The sequence below is a fragment of the Oryzias latipes genome, chromosome 8 (assembly GCF_053564925.1).
Source record: "Oryzias latipes strain Hd-rR chromosome 8, Olatipes_Hd-rR_3.1".
NCBI lineage: Eukaryota > Metazoa > Chordata > Actinopteri > Beloniformes > Adrianichthyidae > Oryzias > Oryzias latipes.
Genome location: NC_136244.1, coordinates 5,227,765 through 5,250,472, shown reverse-complemented (window position 1 = coordinate 5,250,472; position 22,708 = coordinate 5,227,765). Strand labels below are relative to the sequence as shown.

Here is a 22,708-nt window from a genome sequence, read left to right as displayed (position 1 = left end):
TAAAGTCTCTCTCCAGAGTGCAAATTTGATGTTCCAGATCTAATTGTTTGGTGAGACTGTTCTTCTTCTTTGCTGCTGTAAAAGAAATTATGCAACCCCTAAGAAATGTCTTGCCAGCTTCCCACAGAACAGATGCACTAACCTCTGGTGTATCATTTGTGGTGATATATAAATCCCATTGGTCTTCCAAATATGTTATAAATACAGGGTCACTTAGAAGTGATGGGTTTAAACGCCACTGTCTTGATAAAAGATCATAATAAGGTGGTAATAATTCTATAAAGACCGAGGAGTGATCTGACAAGACACATGGATTAATGGAACATAGATGGGTTTTATCCAGGATAGATCTGGAGACAAACAGAAAGTCAATTCTAGAAAAAGACAAATGTAAAATCCCTTACATTTGGATTACAAATCCTTCAGGCTTCAAAGAGACCCAGATCATTACATAGCCCATTTGTTGCTTTTTACCATGTTAGAGAGTGACTGGGTCTTAGGTGGGCTGTAGTCAGAGCTGGGCATCAAACCTGTGTTAAAATCTCCTCCTCTTAGAACATGAGAGGGACAAATGGGTGAAACTTCTGCCAGAAATTTTGAATAAAATGCACTGACATACATTTGGAGCATATACATTACCGAGCAATATTTGCTCACCATACAAGATTCCAGTTATTGCTACGTAACACCCCTCTCTATCTTTAACAATTTTTTCCACAGTAAAAGGTACGTTTTTATGAATGAGTATTGCTACACCCCTACTTTTAGAATTATAGGAAGAATAGAAAACCTGCCCCACCCAGTAGCGCTTTAATTTTGAGTGTTCATGATCAGTTAGGTGAGTTTCCTGTAATAGGGCAATTTGCACCTATTCTTTTTTAAGCAAAGTGAGAGTTTTACGCCTTTTGATAACGTGATTGATTCCCTTAACATTAAGGGTTAATATTTTTGTGTTACTCATTACACACAATCATCAGTCCAGCATGAAGTAAAGCACCATGAAAAGGAGAAAAGAAAACATTCTCAAAAAATAAAACAGTACCTGGATCTGCTGTGCTGGCAAAAACACTACCATCAAACAGTGATGGCCAAAGAACAATTACAGACATCTAAAAAAAAAAAAGAAAGAAAGAAAGAAAAAAACAAAAAGGAGTGGTGTAGCGATTACAACTGTACACTGTCCAAAGAAATAAAAATAAAAAAAAACAAATTGAAATTGTAAGGAGACCCCCGATGCAGCCAAAAGTTGCTTCTGCTCCACAGGAAAAAAAAGGTTTTTATCCCACTCCTGCTCCACCCACCTAAACATATTATGACCACCCTTAGCCATAAATAAGAATTTAAGAACCCCCGTCATACCTGTGTGTGGACGCACTTAGGTGACAAACACACTTGTGCATAACTTGTTTTTCATGTCTCTGTAACAAGAGGCACTTACGTGGGCCCTGTTGGTCAGTGAGTCCGTTATGTCCTCAGCCCAAAGTCTTAACAAAAGCCTCTGCATCTTTTGAAGAAGAGAACTTGTGCTCAACGCCTTGGTGCTTTAGCGCAAGTGTGGCAGGGAAACGCATGTTGAAGCGGATTCCTCTCTCAATGAGCGCGCGACACACATCGTTGAAAGCGCGCCTCCTTTCGCGCACCGCTGAAGAGAAATCCGCTGGCTGTCGTATTCCAGCACTGGTGCCGCTTTCACCGCTGGCATGATCCGCTGCTTGTCACTTGAGTTGGGAAGCTTGATTATAAGCGGACGCCAGCCTTCCCGCGGCCCGAGGCTCCTGTGTGTGCCCGGTCCAGCTTGACGCGCGTGATCGCGTTTGGTCTCTTATCCAGACCGAGAAATGAGGGCAACCAAGTTTTGAAAAACTGAATGGGGTTTGCACCCTCTATGCCTTCTTTCAGGTTGACAGTTCGAATGTTGTCTTGTCTGCTTCTGTTCTCTAAATCATCCACGCAGCTGACCAGATGAGCGATTTTCTTTTCTGCGTCCACCAGCCGCTTCCCTAGTCCTGTAACTTCGTCCTCCACATCTGAAACCCTCTGCTCCACGGCTGTGATGCGTGTTGAATGGTCATCCAGTGTGGTGGAGATTTTGTCCAATGTCTCAGAAAACTTAGACAGTTTGTCCTCCATTGCTGCTCCAAAACCTTTGGAAACTTTCAATATCAGAGCCTCCACGTCTTCTGGGGACTGAAGATGATGGAAAGCAACTAGACAACTTGCTAGTTGCTCTGTTGTCCTGCTACAACAAAGATGATCTTCCTGCTGACGGTCCGTCGCAGCCGTGTAGCTGCATGTCTGCATTTAAAGCACAAAGAGATCATAGAAATGCAATTTTAGTTCACTCTCTGTGTTAACAAAAAAAAAATGATTGAGAGACTTGCTGTCACATTTGAACGTTTATCAGAAGAGTTATTGTTATTGAAGCAGGAAGTCCGAATCTGTGAAGATCTTTCTAGTCCTCTATTCAGTCCTCTGAATCCTGCACTCTGATTGGTTGACTCCGCCTCTTCTTACCCTCCCTCCCCCCCAGTTCCATTTTCGGACACAGATCAGTTTCTCGCAAGGGGGTGTGGGGGGAGCCGGCTGGGATGGCGGACTGAGCGGACGTCTCTCTCTAAGCTCTCGCCTTTTGCCCCAATCTGCATGGTAAATGTCAGAATTTGAAAACTGAGAGAGAACGGTTTGACTGGAGAGCAGTTGCGCGTTAACTTTATCTTCGTTTTGGGAAAAAAAAAACATCTTGGTGAGTTCCCCTTTTTCTGCTTAATGGCGACGAAAAAAACAAGTCCGAAGCAAGCTCCAACTTTGCAGCCGTCGGCCATGATGAGCGAGCATGACTATTCCCAGATGGACGTCGCTTCTAGTGGGAAAAGGAAACCACCACCTACTCCCACAAAGTCCACGGGACCACCTTTGAAGGTGAAAGCGGGACAGGAGTCTACTTCCAGATCTGAAGATGCTATTTTGGCTGCAATTGAAAGGCTAACGTCCAAAATAGAAGATTTTGGAAGTCAGCTGCGTGAAAACACCGTAATGGTGGCAAACATCTCCCGGCTCGTTGAGATGAACGCGGCTGAAATAAAAGACTGCAAAACGAAGATCGCAACGTTGGAAAGAGAAATCCCAAGGATAGTGAAGGAGAACCTGGAACTGAAGGAAAAAGTTGCCGATCTGGAAAGATACAAACGAAGATGGAACTTGAAAATTCATGGACTGAAAGAAAAAGATGACGAGAACATCAGGGAACATGTGGTTGGAATCCTGTCCAAAATCGCACCACAGTGGGCAGACGTGATGGACACAACGGTGGACACGGTTCATCGACTGGGGAGGAAAGAGGAAGGAAGACATCGCCAGGTGATCCTGCAGTTCGTCACGAGGCGCCATAGAGATGCTTTCTGGAAGATCACCAAGAACTGCCAGACCTGCAAAGACCTGGGGATCCGCTTCAAGGAGGACTTCAGCAAAGCAGACCGAGAAGCTCGAGCGGCCGTCTGGCCCAAGATGGAGCGGGCCCGAGCAGAAGGGAAGAACGTCTATTACAGGGGCCATGTGGGATTCATCAACGGGACTAGAGTCACTGTGGAGTGAAATATTTACAAGGAGGTGACCTACCTATTTTGCACTAAAGAGTTCATATCGTTTTGTTTAAATTGTTTTTTATTCTAGTTATTCTAAGTTTTAACATTTGAGTCATTTTGTTTACATAATAGAGCAAATCTGAGTTAAGTATTTTATCCTCTATTTTTACATTTTACCTTTTTTTTAAAGTATTTTTTCTAAGATGCGAAAGGTTTTAATTAATATGTTATATAATTTGTTATAACAATTTATACTGTTCTCCAGTGAAACATTTTCATGAAAATCATCAATGGTAAAATTCTCAGTTGCATATTTAGTAAATAGTTAGGGGCGCAGCTAACCCTTAATTTAAGACACCAGCTTCTTTTATCTTAAATTTTCTCTTTTTTTTTTTTGTTTTTTTTGTTTACATCCTTCTGTGTTTTATTTTATGTCTTTAAGTTCTGTGTGGTCTTTCATTTCGCTAAATACTAGGGGTATTAGGAATTCTATTAAAAGAAAATCACTTTTTTTATTTTGCAAAAACCAAAAAGTTCAATGTTGTTGTTTACAAGAAACTCACTCCAACGAGACTGATGAAAAGTTTTGGGCCAATCAGTGGGGAGATAAAATCCTTTTCTCTCATGGCACCAATCGGTCAGCAGGGGTCGCTATATTACTGAATAGTTTTTCTGGCAAGCTTTTAGTTACAAAAAGAGATGGTTCTGGTCACTGGTTGATTTGCGTTTTTATGAAAGATGATAAATTTATTATTCTGGGAAATGTATATGGATATAACTCTGCAGCGCAAAACAAAATCATGTTTTCAGATTTTACAAATTCTGTTAAAGAGCTAAACCAAAGATATCCTAGCAATAATCTCATCATTGGAGGTGATTTTAATATGGTTGAAAATGAATACATTGACAGATTTCCCTCAGCATTTCAAAATCATCATTATAATCCAGTTCTTCTTCATTTATGTAGAGATTTAAATGTTTCTGATGTCTGGCGCCGTGATAATCCTGATGTTCGAGCGTTCACCTGGTTTAAACCGGACGGATCAGCCAAATCTAGGTTGGATTTTTGGTTAACAAATGAAAATCAACAGAATTTTTAGTTTCTGTTGGTCATAAAGGAAATTTCTGAGTTTAACATCCTTCCAACTACCATGAAGCAGGGCGTCATCACCCTGATTCCTAAACCTGGGAAAGACGCCAGGCTAATTGATAATTTGAGGCCAATATCCCTCCTTAATAGTGATTATAAAATTTTAACCAACATTTATGCATCTAGATTAAAAACAGGACTGAATCAGATCATCTCAGACACACAATCAGGATTCTTAAAAGGACGTTCAATTCACAATAATATCCGGTTAGTTCTTGATCTGATTGACTATAATCAATTAATTGAAGATGATGGCTTCATTTTATTTTTGGATTTCTTCAAAGCCTTTGACACGGTTGAACACAAATTTATGTTTCAGACTTTAGAAATATTTGGATTTGGACCTAATTTCATAAGTTTTGTTCAAACAATCTATAATGATACAAACAGTGTAGTTATTTTACCAAATGGCATTTCTCCTAGGTTTTTAATTAACAATGGCATTAAACAAGGCTGTCCAATTTCACCGTTACTTTTTATAACAGCAACAGAAATGTTATCAATACTTATTAAAAACTCTGGTTTCGGTAAACTCAATGTTCTGGGAGAACAGTTAGCCATCACTCAGTTGGCAGACGACACGGCCATATTCATGAAGGACAGTCATCAAATCCCAGAGATCATTCAGACCGTGGATTTCTTCTCTAAAGCATCTGGTTTAAAACTAAATCTCAGCAAATGTGAATTATTGCCAGTTCACCATTCTGATCAGTCAGTAATTCATAACATACCTGTTAGGACTGTTGTGAAATATCTTGGTGTTCATATCAGCAAAGACAGCAAAACAATGGAGGAAATGAACTTATGGAAAACTTTAGAAAAATGTAAAGCCAATTTAAACATGTGGTCACAGCGAGACATTTCTATTCTGGGCAGAGTGTTTTTAACTAAATTAGAATGTTTATCCAGATTCATTTATCCAGCATATTCACTCCCAATTCCTAAATCTGCAAGGAAAGCAATAAACCAGGCCAATTTCAACTTCATCTGGAAAAACAAAACACATTACATAAAAAATGGAACAATAATTCAGGATTACAGTGCAGGTGGACTTAAAGCCATAGACTTTGAAAGTTTGGATGGTATGATTAAAATAAATTGGCTTAGGTCTTTTCTGCAAAATAAAAGAAATATTTGGTTTCATATTGCTTCAAACATTTTGTCTCATCTAGGGGGCATTGAGTTGCTTCTAAAATGTGACTTTGACTACAGAAAACTTCCTATTAAACTTTCTACTTATCATCAGCAGGTGTTACTGTACTGGAAACTCATATACAAACATAACTTTAGTCCACATAATACTCCCATATGGAACTGTCGGTATGTGTTATGTAGAAACAAATCTATATTTTACAAAAGTTGGTTTGATAACGGCATTTGGTCATTACTACATATTATGAATGACAATGGAAACATTATCTCTTTTGAAACTTTTTCCAGTAAGTTTAAATTAAATGATAGAAAACAAAATAACAATGTGATCAAAGCAATCCCTCAGACTTTGATCCAAATGTCCTCCAGTTTGGTTCAAAATGTTCAAGTTCAGCTTCCCTCTCTGTTGTTTGATGGTCGACCGGTTAATTCAAAACTTCCAAACTCATTTATACGATCTTTATTTGTTAGAGAACTGTTTCCAACATCTGACAAAAATCATTCTATGTCACAGCATTACACAAGAGAGGAAATAAGCAAGTTGAGGTCTCAGTTCATTAAATATCCAATTTTCCCAAAATACAAAGAAATCCATTTTAAAATAATGAATGCAGTCTATCCGTGCAAAGAACTGTTACACATACGTTTTGGTTTTCCAGAAAATAACTGTTCTTTTTGTGATACAAATATTGAAACACTTGATCATCTGTTCTTTGAATGTATGTATGTTTACAGTTTTTGGGAGGATTTCTTTTTTTGGTGCTCTTCAAAGTTTCCCTTTCCTATTTCTATTCACTTACAAAAGCATATTATATTATTTCGAGTAGTTTCTGGTGATAATCTATTTGATTTGACATTCAATACCTTGTTAATATCTGGTAAATTTTTCATTCACAAGTGCAGATTCTTAAAAAACAAACCGTTATTCAATACATTTTTTAAAGAAATCAGTTTATATTTTAAATCTCTGACATTGATGAAAAACAAAAATGCAATAAAACTGTGTATTTTCATTGAAGATCACAAGCTGTATCACAATCCCTAGTATTGTAAACTACAATTCTATATATTTTGTTTTAGTTATTTTCTTTCTTTTTCTCTCTCTTCTTTGTGTGTTGTTATTATGTGTATGTTTAAAGTTCAAATAAAAAAAAAAAAAAAAAAAAAAAGTTTCTCGCAAGGAATATGTCAGAATTCAGAGCGCAGTTGTAGCGCACTTGTGATTTGTGCCAGCAGATTCGAGCACACGTAGAAGCACATTTGAGCAGTTGTAATCACAGATTTGAAGTTGTATCTCTAAATGAACACATGCAAATGGAAATTTGTCAGTTCACAGCAGACGATTTTTACACACAGATGCAGATTTTTGACGCACAAGTTTTCACATTCTATATTACAAGTTCCTCCCTATACGCAAATTACGCAGCCGCGTAGGGCCCCCGTCACCACTATGGAGTCCTATACTGTTCATAATTAAATAAATAAATATTTGATTTAATAAATAAATGTGACCTCATGCAAATACACAGTCAACCAATAAATCTCTCATAAATATATAAAAAGACCATGAAATGGTGAAAAACCTGCACACTGATTTTAAATTAGCCATTATATTATTCAATATATTTCATTTTGCTTTAAAAACCTGTTTATTATTTTAAAAAAGCATTTTAAAATATTCATTTTATTCATGTTGAATATTATTATAATTCTACTTCTTTTTTCAGAACCTTGGATTTCAAAATCAATATTTTCCAAAGTAGCTTTGTTTTTATTTCATGTTGCTGTTTTTCACAATGGCGTATTTATTTCATGAGCTTTTTCAGCAGAATGGGTCTATCTGTCAATCAAACCAGACAAGGCGGAGACACTTTTGTGATTGGCTATTCCTTTTACTCAGACATAAGCAGCAGCACCCCGTCGATGCCCACTCCTCAACACTAGGGGGGAGTGTGCACCTCAACACATCCACAGTGTTACCAGAAATTGGGCAGTTTTGGTTCTAAATTTTCGGATAAAAGTGGCTTTGGGCGAGTGTGCATAATTCGGGTGATTTTGTGGTTGGTTCTGCAATTTTCATCTTCTCATGAACATCTAGTAGTGGCCTAAGTTAGGCTGAGTGGCTGTTGGACTTTCACAAAACTTCTGTGAACTGGAGTTCATTAAACACATCATGCCGCGTGTGGGAGGAGCTAGCAGCTAATGCTTTAGCCTGATAGCCACTTGGAGCGATTGCCTGTGTTTATCTCACTTAAAATGCATGGATGCACAATGCTCACGGAGAATGTTAAGAGATCAGGTTTATTTATTTGGAATAGTTCCACAACAATGTTTCCATGTTTGAGTTCATGAGATAGTCCCAGAGAGTCTTCAGCTCCTGCATTCAGACTATGTCTGTTACGTATAAATCAGAGAGCCCAGCGCAAAAAGTGTGTGTGTGTGTGTGAGCGCAAGTTAAGTTAAGGGTCTGTTGTTCAGTTCGCCGGAAAAGTAATAATAAAAAAGTATATCCAAAGTATAGAGACTGATTCTTTTAATAACCAGCTCTGAGAGGTCTGAACGGGGAAGTGATCCCAAATCAAACCCCGGATCTCCGCTGCGTTTTACAACCAGAAAGAGAAACTTTCGCAGGAAAGGTTCAACATTTTCCCCGAGAGGGGAAAATCTGACCTGATTATAATCATTGTCTCAATGAAAATATATAACATATCATAAGGTTCAGGAGGCCCGAGCAGGCTTGTTCCGCTATCCGCTGCTGCCTGGTCTGATTCTCGGTCCGCCAGCTCGCCTCCTGCGAGCCGACATAAGGCATGATGACGTCAGACTGGATCTGTGAGCTCAGACAGCAGAGCTGTTAGCTGCAGAGCAAAGGAAAGCTGAGTGAATGACGTGACAGTCAGGAGTGTTTCAAATGGGGACTTCAAGATGTGGACGACCGCAGCTCCTTTGGTCCACACAAACCCTCAACTACAAAAACAGAGTCGTCCATGTTTTCATCTTCTGCAGCAGACAGACTGTTTGTCTCTATTTGATCTCTAATGTCAGCAAAGCAGACATCGCTCAAATATGTCATCTCTCTGACTGGAACACCGCAGTCAGAGCGGTTATCGAGGATTAAGAGTCGATTTCCATGGATCAGCCAATGAGCGTTTAGATCCCGCCCACCTTCACTGATTGACAGATAGACCCATTCTGCTGAAAAAGCTCTTCATGAAATAAACACGCCATTGTGAAAAACGGCAACATGAAATAAAAACAAAGCTACTTTGGAAAACATTGATTTTGAAATCTAAGGTTCTGAAAAAAGAAGAATTATAATAATATTCCACATGATAAAAAATGAATATTTTAAAATGCTGTTTTAAAATAATAAACAAGTTTTTAAAGCAAAATGAAATATATTGAATAATATAATGCCTAATTTAAAATCAGTGTGCAGGTTTTTCACCTTTTCATGATCTTTTTATATATTTATGAGAGATTTATTGGTTGGTTGTGTATTTGCATGAGGTCACATTTATTTATTTAATCAAATATTTATTTATTTAATTATGAACAGTATAGGACTCTATACACCACCAGGGCCCCGAAGTGGCGACAAAAATAAAAAAAGACCCAAATCTGGCAACCCATTTCATAGCTCTGAATGTTGTGCAAAAGAAAGTGGCCTGCACTTTAATGATCCACCTTGTCAACACACCTGAACCAATCTGGCAACCCAATTAATGACGTTACGCCATTCTTAGCAACGATTGGTCAACATCATTGCATCTAAGCCTGGCATAGTGTGCATTTACTAGCCCATTTTGTTTCAATAAAGTTGGGAAAAAGAAAGAAACGACTGCATTTTGTCACACTGATCAAAGCGACAACAAGAGAACTTCATGCCAAAGATACTTTATCATCAGGAGCTGGAAAAAGAGGAAGAACTTCAACATCAGTCACAAGGTAAGTTTGGAGGATGTTGGGGCCGTATTTTTACATTATCCAGTATTTCTGTGCATTCGCGATTTACGTAAAATGCTAATCGATCTGAGGTGAAGATTGCACATAAACGATCCCGTTTGTCGTAATTTCCAATGGAAAACTCTAAAATAATTCTGTTACCCAAGTTTCCAAAATGAGGTCGGACATGACTTTCCAAAACGGCGAAGAGGAGTAAATAATGACAACAGTGATGATGGCTGAAAAAGGTTTTAACTCACGTTATCTTATTGTTTGATTGTTTTTCTAACACACATTCATGCGTTCTGCATTTTCCGGTTTCAGTAAAAAAAACTGCTGTTTATCTGTTATAGACAGTCAGGTAGTCTGACTTTTTCAATAATGTGTCTTAAAATCTTTCATTGGCATGGATTATGGAGAATCAAAACTGCCAAATAAGAAATAAAGGTTCTCATTTATAAATGACAAACAAATTAAATGTACATATTTTAAAATTATGAACATACAAAATAATAGGTAAAGAAGTGTATAAATGCTTATATTTCCATTTATACTGAAATTAGTGTTCACATTAATTATTTATAAATGGGTACAATTATTTTTTTATTTGTATTTGGCAGTTTTGGTTTTACATAATGATGATGTTTTTCACAGTTTCTTCTGCTCTCAAAAAGTATCAAATAGTGCTGGAGGTTGTGCAGCGTCCACATCCCAAGATGTTCCTGACATCACTGAAGACGTCAACTCAGGTCATTTTAACCGCATGTAAATTAATTAAAACAACAGTTTCTGCATAACCCCTTTTTCATAAACAGCAGCTGAAGAGTATGGAATCCCGAGTTGTTCATATTTAAATAAATAAATATGATCTTGTGCAAATACACAATCAAACAATAAATCTCTCATAAATATATAAAAGGATCATGAAATTGTGAAAAAACCTGCACATAGATTTTAAATGAGCCACTAAACTATTATTAGTATTCTGCTGTAGTTATTTTATTAGCTTTATCATTGATTATTGTACAATAATGATTCTTGTTTTTTATCTGCAGAAGAAACTCCTGTCACCACATCTACTGTTGAAATGGACAACGTTGATGCTGCTGCTGATAAGTTCAAATCCACCCAATATGGAACCTAAATCAAACTAATTGTTTCATTACTACTTGAAAAATAGTCATACATTTGCACACACACACAGTGAAGGCACTTCTTTCCAACCTTCTGCTACCAGCATCACAGCAACTGTTCTGTAGATTTGATTGGACTGTTGGACTGATTGGACTTTTCACTGTTTGCTGTTGAAGTTCTGTCTCTGATGTTCCAGAGGCTCCAAGAGAGGCGTGTCTGGAAGAGGAACCAACTGGATCCAAAATTCCTCCAACCTCAAATCCAATTGGTCCAGCTGAATGGCCAACCGCACTCTCTGATCCAGTAAGAATGGATTTGGTGCAAAGAGGTCCTTTTCATACTGATAAAGACTTTGACTTTCCAGAAACCCCCTCATTGAGCTGCTGTGTTCTTTATTTTGGATTGTTTTATCGTTATTTGATTTTCTATTAAGTTGGTGTTTTTAATAAGTTGGAGTTTGGGAATGTCATTTGCTAAGTGCCTAATGTTACATTAAAAAAATATATATACATTTGTCATTCATGTTTTTTTCTTTTCACTTTTAAAATTGGTTTTCCAACACTAAATGTGCATCCAACACTCAGTCAGTATACTGTGTTCAATTCTTCAGCAGCAACAATAATCCATTCACAAAATCTATTAATAGAGAGATCTCAGTTATATTACAACAACAGTTGCGTTTTGTTGGTGCTGCTGATCAGTTGGAGGGCCCACACATTAAATTTCGCTTAGGGCCCCCGGAAGACCAGGGTCGGCCCTGGCTTCAGCTGCTCCCTTGAGATGTGCTGCTGAATAACGCAGTCATCCGACAAAGACTTCTAGGCTTCCCCCTTAGCCCTGACAGCCTTTATCAGCAGATCCAGGTCGCTTTTATTGTAAGCCAGAACTGCCCCAGCCAGTGCTTGAACGCAGCGCATTTGGAGTGGCTGTTGGTCTGGATGGCTGCGTCGAACTGGTGCATCCAGTGGAAGATGTCCAGACGAACCACCATCCCACGGTCAACCCAAGGCTGGAACAAAGTCTCCACTGCTGTTGGGCCTTGAGCGCGGCAACACCCCCGATCAATGTACAGGATCTTCGGAGCCGGTTGATTGGCCCGCTGAAACCTCTCAGTCCTTGAAACGTAGGCCAAAGCTTGTCTGTGAATTCCTCGCAGGTCAGCACGAAGGTCACAATTTGGGAGTGTTCGTTCCCAACACTGGTGAACCACTCGGCTGACCCATGAGCCTCTCCAGACAGCTTCTTAACCACCTGAAACATGCCATCGTTTGTCATCAAACCCCAGCAATATGAGGTGTATTTCATCATAAGTTGTGAAAATGACTGCAATATGTCTGAAATGGTAATACAGTGAAACTTTGAAATACTTTTTTGGTGGAATCCATTTTCAGCACAGTGCCAAAGGTGGAGAGGATCTGGTTCCTGTAGTGCTGCACATTGTCGGCCTCTGCCAACAGAAAGGCGTGCCGCAGGAGTCGTGTGGAGGCTAACTCTCTGGAGGGAGGGGGAGGGGGAGGGCGGAAGGTGTGCCCCAAAGAGGAAACAATGCCACGCGGCTCCACGGTGCTCATCAGAAGGGTGGTGTACAGGTCCTTACGATGAAGATATTCTTCATGGGGGTTTTCCTGGACCTGCCGCCACACCTTCACCGTGGTGTTGCCCTCTGTTCTGTCCCACAGAAGGCGAACAACGTTCTTGTCCACGCCGCGCCTTGGAGAAGAGAGAGTCATCAGATGATTCATTTAAAATTCTTTCACATGCTGCTGGGCACACTCACTTGCAGGTGAGAACTGCAGGGAACATGGCTGGATGAGCCTCGCTGAGCTGGGACAGAATGACATGATCCCATGCAAGCCAGCGCCCCACTGTGCCCCCCTCTTTATTTCTGGTTGCCTTCGTGCACGGTCCACAAAACAAAACCTCAGTCAGCATTGTGTACCAGCTGGATACGTCACATATGTGCCGCACCTGCAGAGATCAGAAAACGTGAAGCAAAGCTGAGCAATGTCAGATGTGTTCCTCTTGGAGGCTATATTTACCTACTAAACAGAACAAAACTAAAGCTGTATAGAAAGCCATTAAAAGGCATTAGTATTGGATCTTTTGTCTTGATCACCTCTGCTTAAAAAAAAAAAGGAGAAAAAAAAGGTGAGTCGTACCCGATGATGGTAGCCAGACTTGTAGAGGTGCACATCTCGCCCTGCACCTGCACAGGTAACACCCCGAGGACACTTGAGAGAGTACCTCCACGCTCCCACAGGACGCCAGACAAAGACGCGGCTCCTGAAAAAGAGGCGTGGAGCTGGTAGAGCACCGCTGATGAAACCAGGAGGCTCCCGAGGGTAAAACCACATCAGGTCTGATTTCATCACCCTACTCCTTTTCAGATGGCCAGAAAACGTCTTTAAATATCTGAACGGCTGTGAACAGTCCTCTCTCTGTGTCCCCCTTCAGCCAGTTGACGTCAGCAGGCAGGATGCTATTGGGGTCTTCCCACAGGCGCACCCAACCCTCGAACTCCACCTGCATCGCAAATTATATACAGAACATGTGATCTAGTTTGAATTAAATGTAAGAGATTTAAAGTAGTCATATTTACTAACTTACAGGTGAGTCACTCGGAGGCAGTTCCACAGGAGTAACGTGACTCTGGGATGTGGAGGCCAACCCACTGGTCTGAAGAACAGATGCTGAGTGCAGCATGGGCCTCGCACCACTGATCTTAGTCTGGGAGGATAGAGATGGAGAGGTCCTCTCTGGATGAAAGGGGGCAGATGAGGCAATATGAGGCTGGGAGGAAGATGCAGATGAGGCAGTCATCTCTTTCCGGGGGGGAAAATGAGGATGAGCTGACCCGGCTGGCTGACTTCTGGCGACCAGTCCAGGGCATCCCTTGCCTACGCCCAAGTGGCCGGGATAGGCTCCAGCAACCCCGTGACCCCGAAAGGGAAAAGCGGTCTAGAAGATGAATGAATATTACCCTAAAAGCTTCACATGTTAAAATAAGTTAAAACAATTTCATTTTTGTACTAGCACACTTGATTCCATGCAACAGAAGATCTAACCAGCACTGTTCTTCTCATACAGTTAGATCTTGAAAAAGGAACAATCAAATTACCAGAGCTGACCTGACGAGTTTGATATTGGTGACAATACCCACTGTATAAAACTTTGTTTACCAAATATTGTGGACATTTTTGGGTGCTGGCAAGACTTCAAAGTGTGTTTAATTCAAATATCTTTGCAAATTCTTTGTAATTGCTTTGCAAAATGCTGTACATTATATGTTTATTATTCTTTTATAAATCCTCATCTGGCCTTTAAAAGCACGTGCATGCACATACGTTTACGTACATGCATGTGCACACGCGTGCATACACATACATGCATGCATGTGCACATACAATTACGCACACGCATGTGCACATGCACTTGCAGACGCATGTGCATGCATCACGCATCACTCAACATAGTTTTAAAAATTGGCCGTGAAAATATTAAATGTTGCAAGTATCTGCTTCATCTGCTCCTTGGCACCATCTAGTGGACAAAAAAATGTACTACACTCAAAGTGGAAAAAGGAATTATTGGAAGAAGGGATTTCTATTTAACTAATGAATGAATAAATATGTAAATCTTTGTGATATCAACATAAATGGTAACTATATTAACATAGAGTCTGTAAAAAATTACTAATGTTGCAGAATTTTAAAAGCAGAAACCAATTTCAAGTTGAAACTGGACTTTGTAGTCATTTAGCAAAGATTCAAGAACAGTTTAGATTCTGTTGGACACCATGGCGTGGAGACATGTTTCCTGAGGCTCCACAGAGCAGTAACATATTATTTTAAAGCACATTTATCCTTTTTTTTTTCTACACACCTCAAGTATGCTTTTGAGGCTTCAAATAATCGAGATGTCAACAGCCTAACCTTTTTTTCCGCGAGGGGTCCCTTTTTTAACTTTTGAAGAAGGCCGCTACAAATGCGCCGAGTTTTCCTCCTGCTTCCCGGTCGGTTAGCAGTGCTAGCCTCAACATCAACATCTGATTTGGATTCCATAAGCACTCTTCCACTGTTTGAGTTACACATAAGACATAACATACCTGTTTGACCACCACTGTTTGATTCCAAGAGTGTGTTCATTTATTTATTATTCATCACAGAAATGGGGGTTACATTTGTCTTGCGTTTGATTAAATAAAAGCAAAATCTGATTTAAGTTGTCTGCAGTTTGTACTTATTGCTTTCCTTAAGTAGGGGGTCAGAAAAAATTGAAGATCGATTAAAAAATAAATAAAACCAGAGATTTTATTTTCAGGCCATATCGCCCAGCCTTACCACAAGGAAATCACAGCGCCTGAACTGGAGCTTTGTAAACCTCCACCCAGTCTTCTGCTCATTGAAAGGTTAAGCTGTGCTGCTGAAAGTCATACTCCGACAGCCATTCTATCTTAAAAGAATCACATGTCTTTTTTACTTTGGCTCGGTGAGAGGACGTGCCGCTGATCGTTCGTTTTGCCATCGTTATAAAGGGTCGACGTAAACGGTACTCACTCACGTGTCTTCCCTCCAAAACACTGGTCGCGGCATGAAAGGAGGCTGTCAGTGACGTTGTTTACCTGCGTCATTACGTACGTGAACCGCATAATAGGCTGGAGCAGTTAGTCACCAGTCACATTCACTGACTCACATTGAAAAATAGCTCCAAATAAATTTTTATGTATTTATTTTATTTTGAATTCAAGTTTTTTTTCTTTCCTGTGCGCCGCCTAGATTTTCTGTGCTCGGAGAGTGTCAGCAGTGCGCTATTGCGCACGCGCGCAGCTTAGAGGGAGCAGTGGATAACCATTAAGGCACGTGCCGGTACCAGCGGATCATCATAAGACATGCCGTGAGGGCGGCCCCCGCCAGGCAGGTCATCACCAGCCCTCTGACAACTGTTGTAGCCGGACGGATGGGATTCTAGAGACAAAAAAAAGCAATCAGGCATCAATTTTAATAGCAGAAGAGGACTGACTACTGCTAGACACTTACGTTCGGCGGCTCCTCACGATAGGTCGTGTAAGTAAGTCTAAACAAAGTGGACAATGAAGTTATCAGTTAATACAAAATAGTCATTCCAAAATGATTCACCAGAACAGGGCAGAGGCTTGTGACACATCTGATGTTGTTCACGCCCTAATGAATCAGTGAAAATGAAGACACAACAAGGACAAACAATGTTTGGAGATATGTTTGTATAGATTATAGAAAACAATAAGTAAAGATATGGAAGCGATTGTAAGGTAAAGTAAAAACCAGAAATGCTTTTTCCTTTTCAAAATGAAGCTGCATTTTTGACTCAAAATTAAAATGAAAAAGTAATCCGCCAAAATGCTTTTTCATTTCCTTCCTTAACACTGCTTATTCTGTCACTTAATTAAAATGATAATGAAAATAGTATTTGACATTTCATTTTCAAAATGTTCCATGCTAAATCTTCTTACTCTATTGGCTTTTCCCATCAGGGGTCGCCACAGTGAACATGGTAAACTTGGCAATGTTTTACGCCGGATGCCCTTCCTGACGCAACCTTCTCAAAGCAACCGGGCTTGGGACCGGCACAGAAGTAGAGAAGGGAACAGGGAGCAGCCCGGATTCGAACCCTGGTTTCACGGACGGAAGGCGCCGCAAACCAACACAAGCAAAAGCGGCTCCCGCAAAATGTTCTCTGCTAAATGTGTAGCATAATTCATTTAGAAATGTCTAAGTTGACAATTAAAATGGATTATTAGAAATGCTTTTTAATTTTCAGGCAGTCTACTTACTGAACAGAGAGCTGGGACGCCACTTGTGGCTCCTCCAGGCGCCTGGAGTTTGATGGTTGTGGAGCCACTTGTGGCTCCTCCAGGCGCCTGGAGTTTGATGTTTCTGGGGGGCAGCTGCCTGTGTTTGATTCTGAAAGACAAAAATCTAGATGTCATTTTTTCATACTCTGGCAAGGATGGTGGATGCAAAAGTATTATAACAATCCAGCCTAACCAACACTTGAGCGGGGAAGCAACAGCTGAGCTGCTCATGAAGAGGCTTCTTTGGAGAGCTAATTGTGCCCCATACACTGCACAATCCCGGTCAGTCTCAGGCCGGATTGATCAGAAAGAGAGACAATATCTCCTTTAGAGCAAAAAGCTTATTTAGTTTATTTATTAAGTTTCTCAAACAGCCAAAACAGGATGGATGTTAGTTCAACTTCCAGCCTTCTAAACTCAAGGTTTCACCCCAAAACTCATCACTTCCCATGAGCCTTAGGCGCTGGAGGCGGGGATAACCCCCTGGTCGCCACACTGCCCCCACCTAAGAGGGTTAAGTGTCCCTACAACCCTCACATAACTGCAGAACAGCCCCATCAGCGTGTTACCTTTCAGCCTCAGGCTTCAAACCGCTGTTATTTCCGGTCCGGTCCCGGTCAGGACGCAAACGGTAACTAATGAAGCGGGACACCGTTGCTCTGGAACAGGCTAGAAGCCGTTTATTTCTTTGCTTGGATCAAACTGTTAGTAAAGCACAATGTCTGCAAACATTTCCTCGTTCAAAACTCAGAGAGCACATAAGCTGGCAGAGCAGCCCCCCTTTTTCCTCTCCTGCGCATCCCCTCTCCTGCCTCATCCTGGAGCAACCAAGCACCCAAGGCAACGCCTCCTTCCATCACTGTGTTGCCTCCATGACAACCGCATTGATTCACAAAATAGAAACACAACAAAAAGGGGAGGGTTTCGCCATGCTAAACGTTTGCCGTTTGGACCAACACGCATCTTCTAAATGTGCTTTTATTACTGTTATGATTATTATTAAGGGCCTGCTCGCTCATAATTTTTTTAATCCGTGCGGTCAGTGCTCAGGTCCGCGGAAGGCGGAAATGCTGCTACGTTACGTAGTCCTCAGAACGTTTATGTTTGATAGTTTCAGCATTGTAAAGTATAAATGCAAAAATAGGATACGGGTCACTTTTAAAAGATAATGTAAGCGGGTCATCAAAAAAATCGGATATAGTCAGAAAATCGAATTTGGGCTTCAAGACCTGCAGTGTAAATGCAGCCCTAGTCTCGCGGCTTTTCCTCCCGGCTCCTGCCACGCCCACTGTTCACCGTAATCAACAGAGCAATTTAGCATCTAATAGAACATCAACAAAGCAACAGAACACGGGGATACTACAATATGTTACTTACCATGGGAACTAGCATAACCTGCTTTCTGGAATACCCCCCAGGCCAGATTCACGCACTTTTTTCTTATTATTTTTTTAAGGTACCCATTCTATCGTCCAATCAGAAACAGACCATCTTCCACAACAAGAAGTGTCTTACCCATGTCACCTGTGTCTCACCCTGCTACGACAGTTTTGATCCGTTTAGAATTGTTAATGTAATTGCTAAGGACTTTTTTGATCGATGCAGTTGGACACAGTGACATGACGGACTATTAAATACTTTTCCATCCGTTTTCCTGACTGTTGTGGGGCAGCTGAAGATACGTGTCATCATGAGGTTGTCTTTCCTCCAGTTTATTTAATGTCCTTTCTAGATTCATTGTTAACTTTAATTTATTATAGGCTTTGCTTTCAACTGACCAGAACACTCATCCTTTACTGTAGTGGTCACTGCTTTGTACTTTTGAAGCAGCATCGCTGATGTGGTTTGTTCAGTGGATGCAGATTTTCCTGTAATGCGTCCTCTGGCTCACCATGACAACATGACCTGATATGAATACAGATGCCTTATAGAGACAACCATAAAACATCACTGCTCACCCAATACTCAGCAAACAAACAGCCAGCTTCATACGACCTTTGCTCAGGTTGACTTTTATTGGAGACCGGCCTAATTTGGGAGGAACAGTTTGCTCACCAGAGTTTCCAAAGTGAAAAAGTACATTTATTTTAATTAGGTTGTAACAAAACACGAGTGGGAAGAGACATGGGCAAGTTACAATACTATGGTCTGTTTAGATAAGAGCTATATTCTCTTTATTTCTACAGTTTCAAAAAAAATCTTATTTTGTTTGTCACTAAAACAAAATATGGAATTTGGAACATCAAGTTAAAGTAATAAGGAAAACTGCTGTTTGTTGAAAAAAGAAAAATTATAGACCAACTGTTAACTATGTAATTATTAGTACTAGATTTTAGATTAAAAAAAATTGAGAAATCACTTTGTAAATGTATTCTTTACTGGGAGAGTTCATTACCATTTAGTGTAAACTGGTAAATAAAGGATCTGAAGGATGGGATTGTGCAACAACTGTCACTGAGCAGCAGTCAATAACAAACCATCTTCCACAACAGGAAGTGTGTGTATCTTGCTTACCCATGTCACCTATGTTATCTTTTTGAGCTATGAGCGATCCAACAGGCTATGTGTCGACCCTCACCCTGCTACGACAGTTTTTATCCATTTAGAATTGTTAATGTAAAAGCACAGCGGCGGTTGCTAATGTAGCTGGGGCAGACTTTTGCTGTGGGGTGCGTGCAGCGCCGGCTAAAGTCTTCTGCGTTGTGTTTTCAGATGAATAAGTCATCATTGCCATCCAGAATGAGGGATTTTACTGTGTTAATGCTAAAATAAATACAGCACATGTGTTTTTATTTCTGGTCTCACTCCAACACTCACCTGAGGGAAGGCAAAAAAAAAAAAAAACCCACAGACACACATGAGACCATGCTGCAAGTTAGCTTAAGTCTTGCTAACACTAACACACTTCTGAATGCTGCATTTACCCTTAACCTTTTTCACATGATTGGCAAAAACAAAAAAGGCGTGAGAAGAGTTTTAAGTTATGAACATTGTTTTTCTATGTTTTAAAATTTAAACTCTCTTTTCAGTCAAACTAGTGCGAGTAACGTCTACGGCTTACCTACTCTTAGAAGTTCTCATGGGGGACTGAGGAGAATGCCGCGAAAGAACAGGAAGTAGCGAACCATCAAAATAAAAGTCTCCGCTTAAAACATTCGCATGCAAATAACAAATTAAAGATAAAAAAGCAATTTTGGTGAAATTAACACAACAAACATCACATGGCCTACACTAAGGACTTTTTGATCGATGCAGTTGGACACAGTGACATGACAGAATGTTAAATAAATACTTTTCCATCCGTTTTCCTGACTGTTGTGGTGAAGCTGAACTGTCCACTAAAAAAAGTGATTCTGGCCTCTAGTAAATGCTTCAAATATCTTTTTAGTTCACTTTAATTATTTTAATCACATTTTTCGGTTATACCTAATTAATTTAAGTAAGTCAAACATATTTTTTCTTTTTAAAAACAACGTTATTAAATTGTAAATATAACTTTAAAAATTATGTTCATCCAACCTGCAATGACGTCATCTAATTTGCGCATGCGCACACCATGCACCCGCCATTTTAAGATCAGAAGCGCGTGCCTTAGTATCACTGCAGACAGAAAAGGGAGCGGGTTGATCGAAGTTGCCTGGGTTTGGTAAGTAACGTTTTCAAACTTTTTTTTGTCTTTTTACTTGACTTTAATCTTTTACAATTGTTTGACCTTGGTCCACAAAGTTACTAGCCTTAACAATGCCTCGTAGTTTTGTTTTTAGCCAGCAAATTAGTCATTTTGCATCATGCTTGAGTATAGCTAAGCTTTAGCTAGCTTGTTTTTCAGACTAATCCGTAGAGCAGAGCTAGATGCCGCGTTTTTGGCACTATAGTGATACTTTATCACCGCAAATGTAAAGGCCGCTCTCTTATAGCAGTAGGGCAGTTGACCGGGGCACAATCTGACACCCCCCCCCCCCCCCCCCCCCTCTTCTCGCTGGTTTCTCTAAACGAATACGCCACGTGAAGTTGACAAACTGCGCGCTCGGGTGCTGCATAGCGACGATATAATCACGCTCTCTGTGTAGAAAAACGTGGGAGGAAAGCAAGCGGGGGTGTGGGTGAGTTTCACTAACTTACATCCGCAGACGACGTGAACAGGGGCCTGTTGCACAAAAGTAGGATAAGGGATTAAGCCAGGATATCTTGGTGATCCTGGCTCAATTGATCCCCAATCCGGTTGCACTAAAGCTGGATAGGGGGCAGGAGGATATGTTATGGTATAAGTTACCATGGAGATTTATTCTGTGGAGCTAGCCTGCTCCAGACCAGGCTAAATTCCAGGATCTATTTAATCTCATCCCTAATGTCAGTCAGCTGTCGCCACAAATGGAAACCAATAGTTATTTCACTGCTCACTATACATTGTTATCACATATAACTAGACCCCCTGTCATTATTTAAACGTTTGTGATCATTAATTTCAATCATTTTGGATAAATAATGAGTTTTAGATGATGTTGCTATCATTAGATAATTTACAGTTTCCCATAGACTATAAGGCTATATATAAAATGATAGAATATTAGGGCCACAGAGGGAAAAAAAAGACAAGTCATAATATTGTAACCAGTTGTTTTAAAGGAGGACAGTTGTTAAAATGACAGATGTGGGGCATTTCGTGAAATTGTCCTTCGGTATGGTTTCATAAACGAAGACATGCTGATGTGCCAGAATATGAAGTATCACATTTTCATAACTATCAAAACTGTAAAAAGAATATGTTGCTTTTCTGCAGAAAGAACCAGCCTCATAAATTTATGACTTTATCCTTTTTTCCTTAGTGGGCCCTAGTACTCTGTCATATAAAATAATACACATTCCATTAAAATATGAAAACACAATGTGTAACATTATGTTCCTTTATTGAATAAGGACAAAACAAAGCAGGTAAACTACACTCAAAAACGTTCACTTTGAATGAACATAAAAAACTTATGGAAATGATTTCCACATGATTAGACAACGTTACTTGAACAAAAATGAATCATATTGGTCCCACTCAATGTACTTAGGAGTCTTCTTGCAGGAAGTAAAGGTGTAACTTGTACTAAAGCTGAAAATGTGACCCCAGAAGGCTTTAAATCTTTGTGTAGAAGTGGCTGGAAGTTTTGTTAGACTGGACTGTGGCTTTTGAAGTATAAGTTAATGCTTCACTTTTGGCAAGTGTCTATTTTTTTAATAGTATTTTTGCATAGATATTTGAGTCTGTGATATAATAACTGGGTCAATGTTACACTAGGATGACTGGACAAAATATACTAGATTAAGTTTTATAGTGATACATTTATTTATTTTTCCTTTACAGACCACAAGCAATGTTCATCAGAAAAGGGAAGCAGTTCTCAGAGCACTTTGTTGGTACCTGGGGGAAGATGAGTCTAATTCATGAGTACAGGGGGGTATTCCAGGAAGCATGTTTAAACTAACCTGACTTTAAGCCTGAACTCTGGCTGAAATCCGCCTGAACTTGCTTACTCTGGGTATGTCGGTTCCAAAAGACCGGATATGAGTTGGCGTAATTACGCTCGACTTAGTATAACCCTGGGTTAATGCACGTGCACAGAAGGTACATAAAGACATTCTCAATAGATTGCCGATTTCCGGAGTCACCATGGAAACGCGCGGAGAACCAGAGAGCGCAATACTTTAGTGAGACGGAGTCTGAGATTTTAAAGACGGCGTAGGTAGATTATACGTCCATCAAAACAGTAACACGGCAGCATCCGCAAAAGAGTTTCTGCTTGTAGTAGAAGAACAAAGTATCTGCACAAGTTTCTGATCTTATTTCCATTTTCCTTGTGACGTGTATATATATATATATATATATATATATAACTTATCCAATTTTGCTACCTTAAATGAAATACTTCT

The 22,708-nt window shown here is 40.0% G+C and overlaps 1 protein-coding gene and 1 long non-coding RNA gene across 4 annotated transcripts; both read right to left on the bottom strand.

Moving 5' to 3' along the window:
- Positions 1-10,403: 10,403 nt before the first annotated feature.
- On the bottom strand, positions 10,404-14,922 carry LOC105355355 (uncharacterized). Of its 3 annotated transcripts, XM_078951258.1 has the most exons (7): positions 13,817-14,922; positions 13,570-13,718; positions 13,340-13,485; positions 13,122-13,245; positions 12,740-12,930; positions 12,330-12,672; positions 10,404-12,213 (listed from the first exon to the last, which is right to left on the bottom strand). In XM_078951258.1, exons 2-7 carry the CDS (start codon positions 13,663-13,665, stop codon positions 11,833-11,835), a joined length of 1,281 nt encoding a protein of 426 aa, XP_078807384.1. In that variant the 5' UTR covers positions 13,666-13,718; positions 13,817-14,922; the 3' UTR covers positions 10,404-11,832. The 3 variants fall into 3 exon arrangements, with proteins under 3 accessions (XP_078807384.1, XP_078807382.1, XP_078807383.1); XM_078951256.1 differs by having other exon boundaries at positions 13,570-14,922; XM_078951257.1 differs by having other exon boundaries at positions 12,740-12,855; positions 13,570-14,922.
- A 486-nt stretch (positions 14,923-15,408) lies between these two features.
- LOC111947830 (uncharacterized) lies at positions 15,409-20,118 on the bottom strand. Its single transcript, XR_002873773.2, has 4 exons — positions 19,858-20,118; positions 16,772-16,901; positions 15,999-16,035; positions 15,409-15,926 (listed from the first exon to the last, which is right to left on the bottom strand). It is a non-coding gene; the product is annotated as an uncharacterized LOC111947830 (long non-coding RNA).
- Positions 20,119-22,708: the final 2,590 nt, after the last annotated feature.

Bases quoted from the DNA above. Each gene is read 5' to 3' on its own strand.
- LOC105355355 (XM_078951256.1), bottom strand. From the start codon at position 13,782: ATGACTGCCTCATCTGCATCTTCCTCCCAGCCTCATATTGCCTCATCT. The intron at 13,486-13,569 runs GTAAGTTAGTAA...TTTGCGATGCAG, and splicing joins TGCCTCCGAGTGACTCACCT to GTGGAGTTCGAGGGTTGGGT. The intron at 12,214-12,329 runs GTATTTCAAAGT...GGCATGTTTCAG, and splicing joins AAATGGATTCCACCAAAAAA to GTGGTTAAGAAGCTGTCTGG.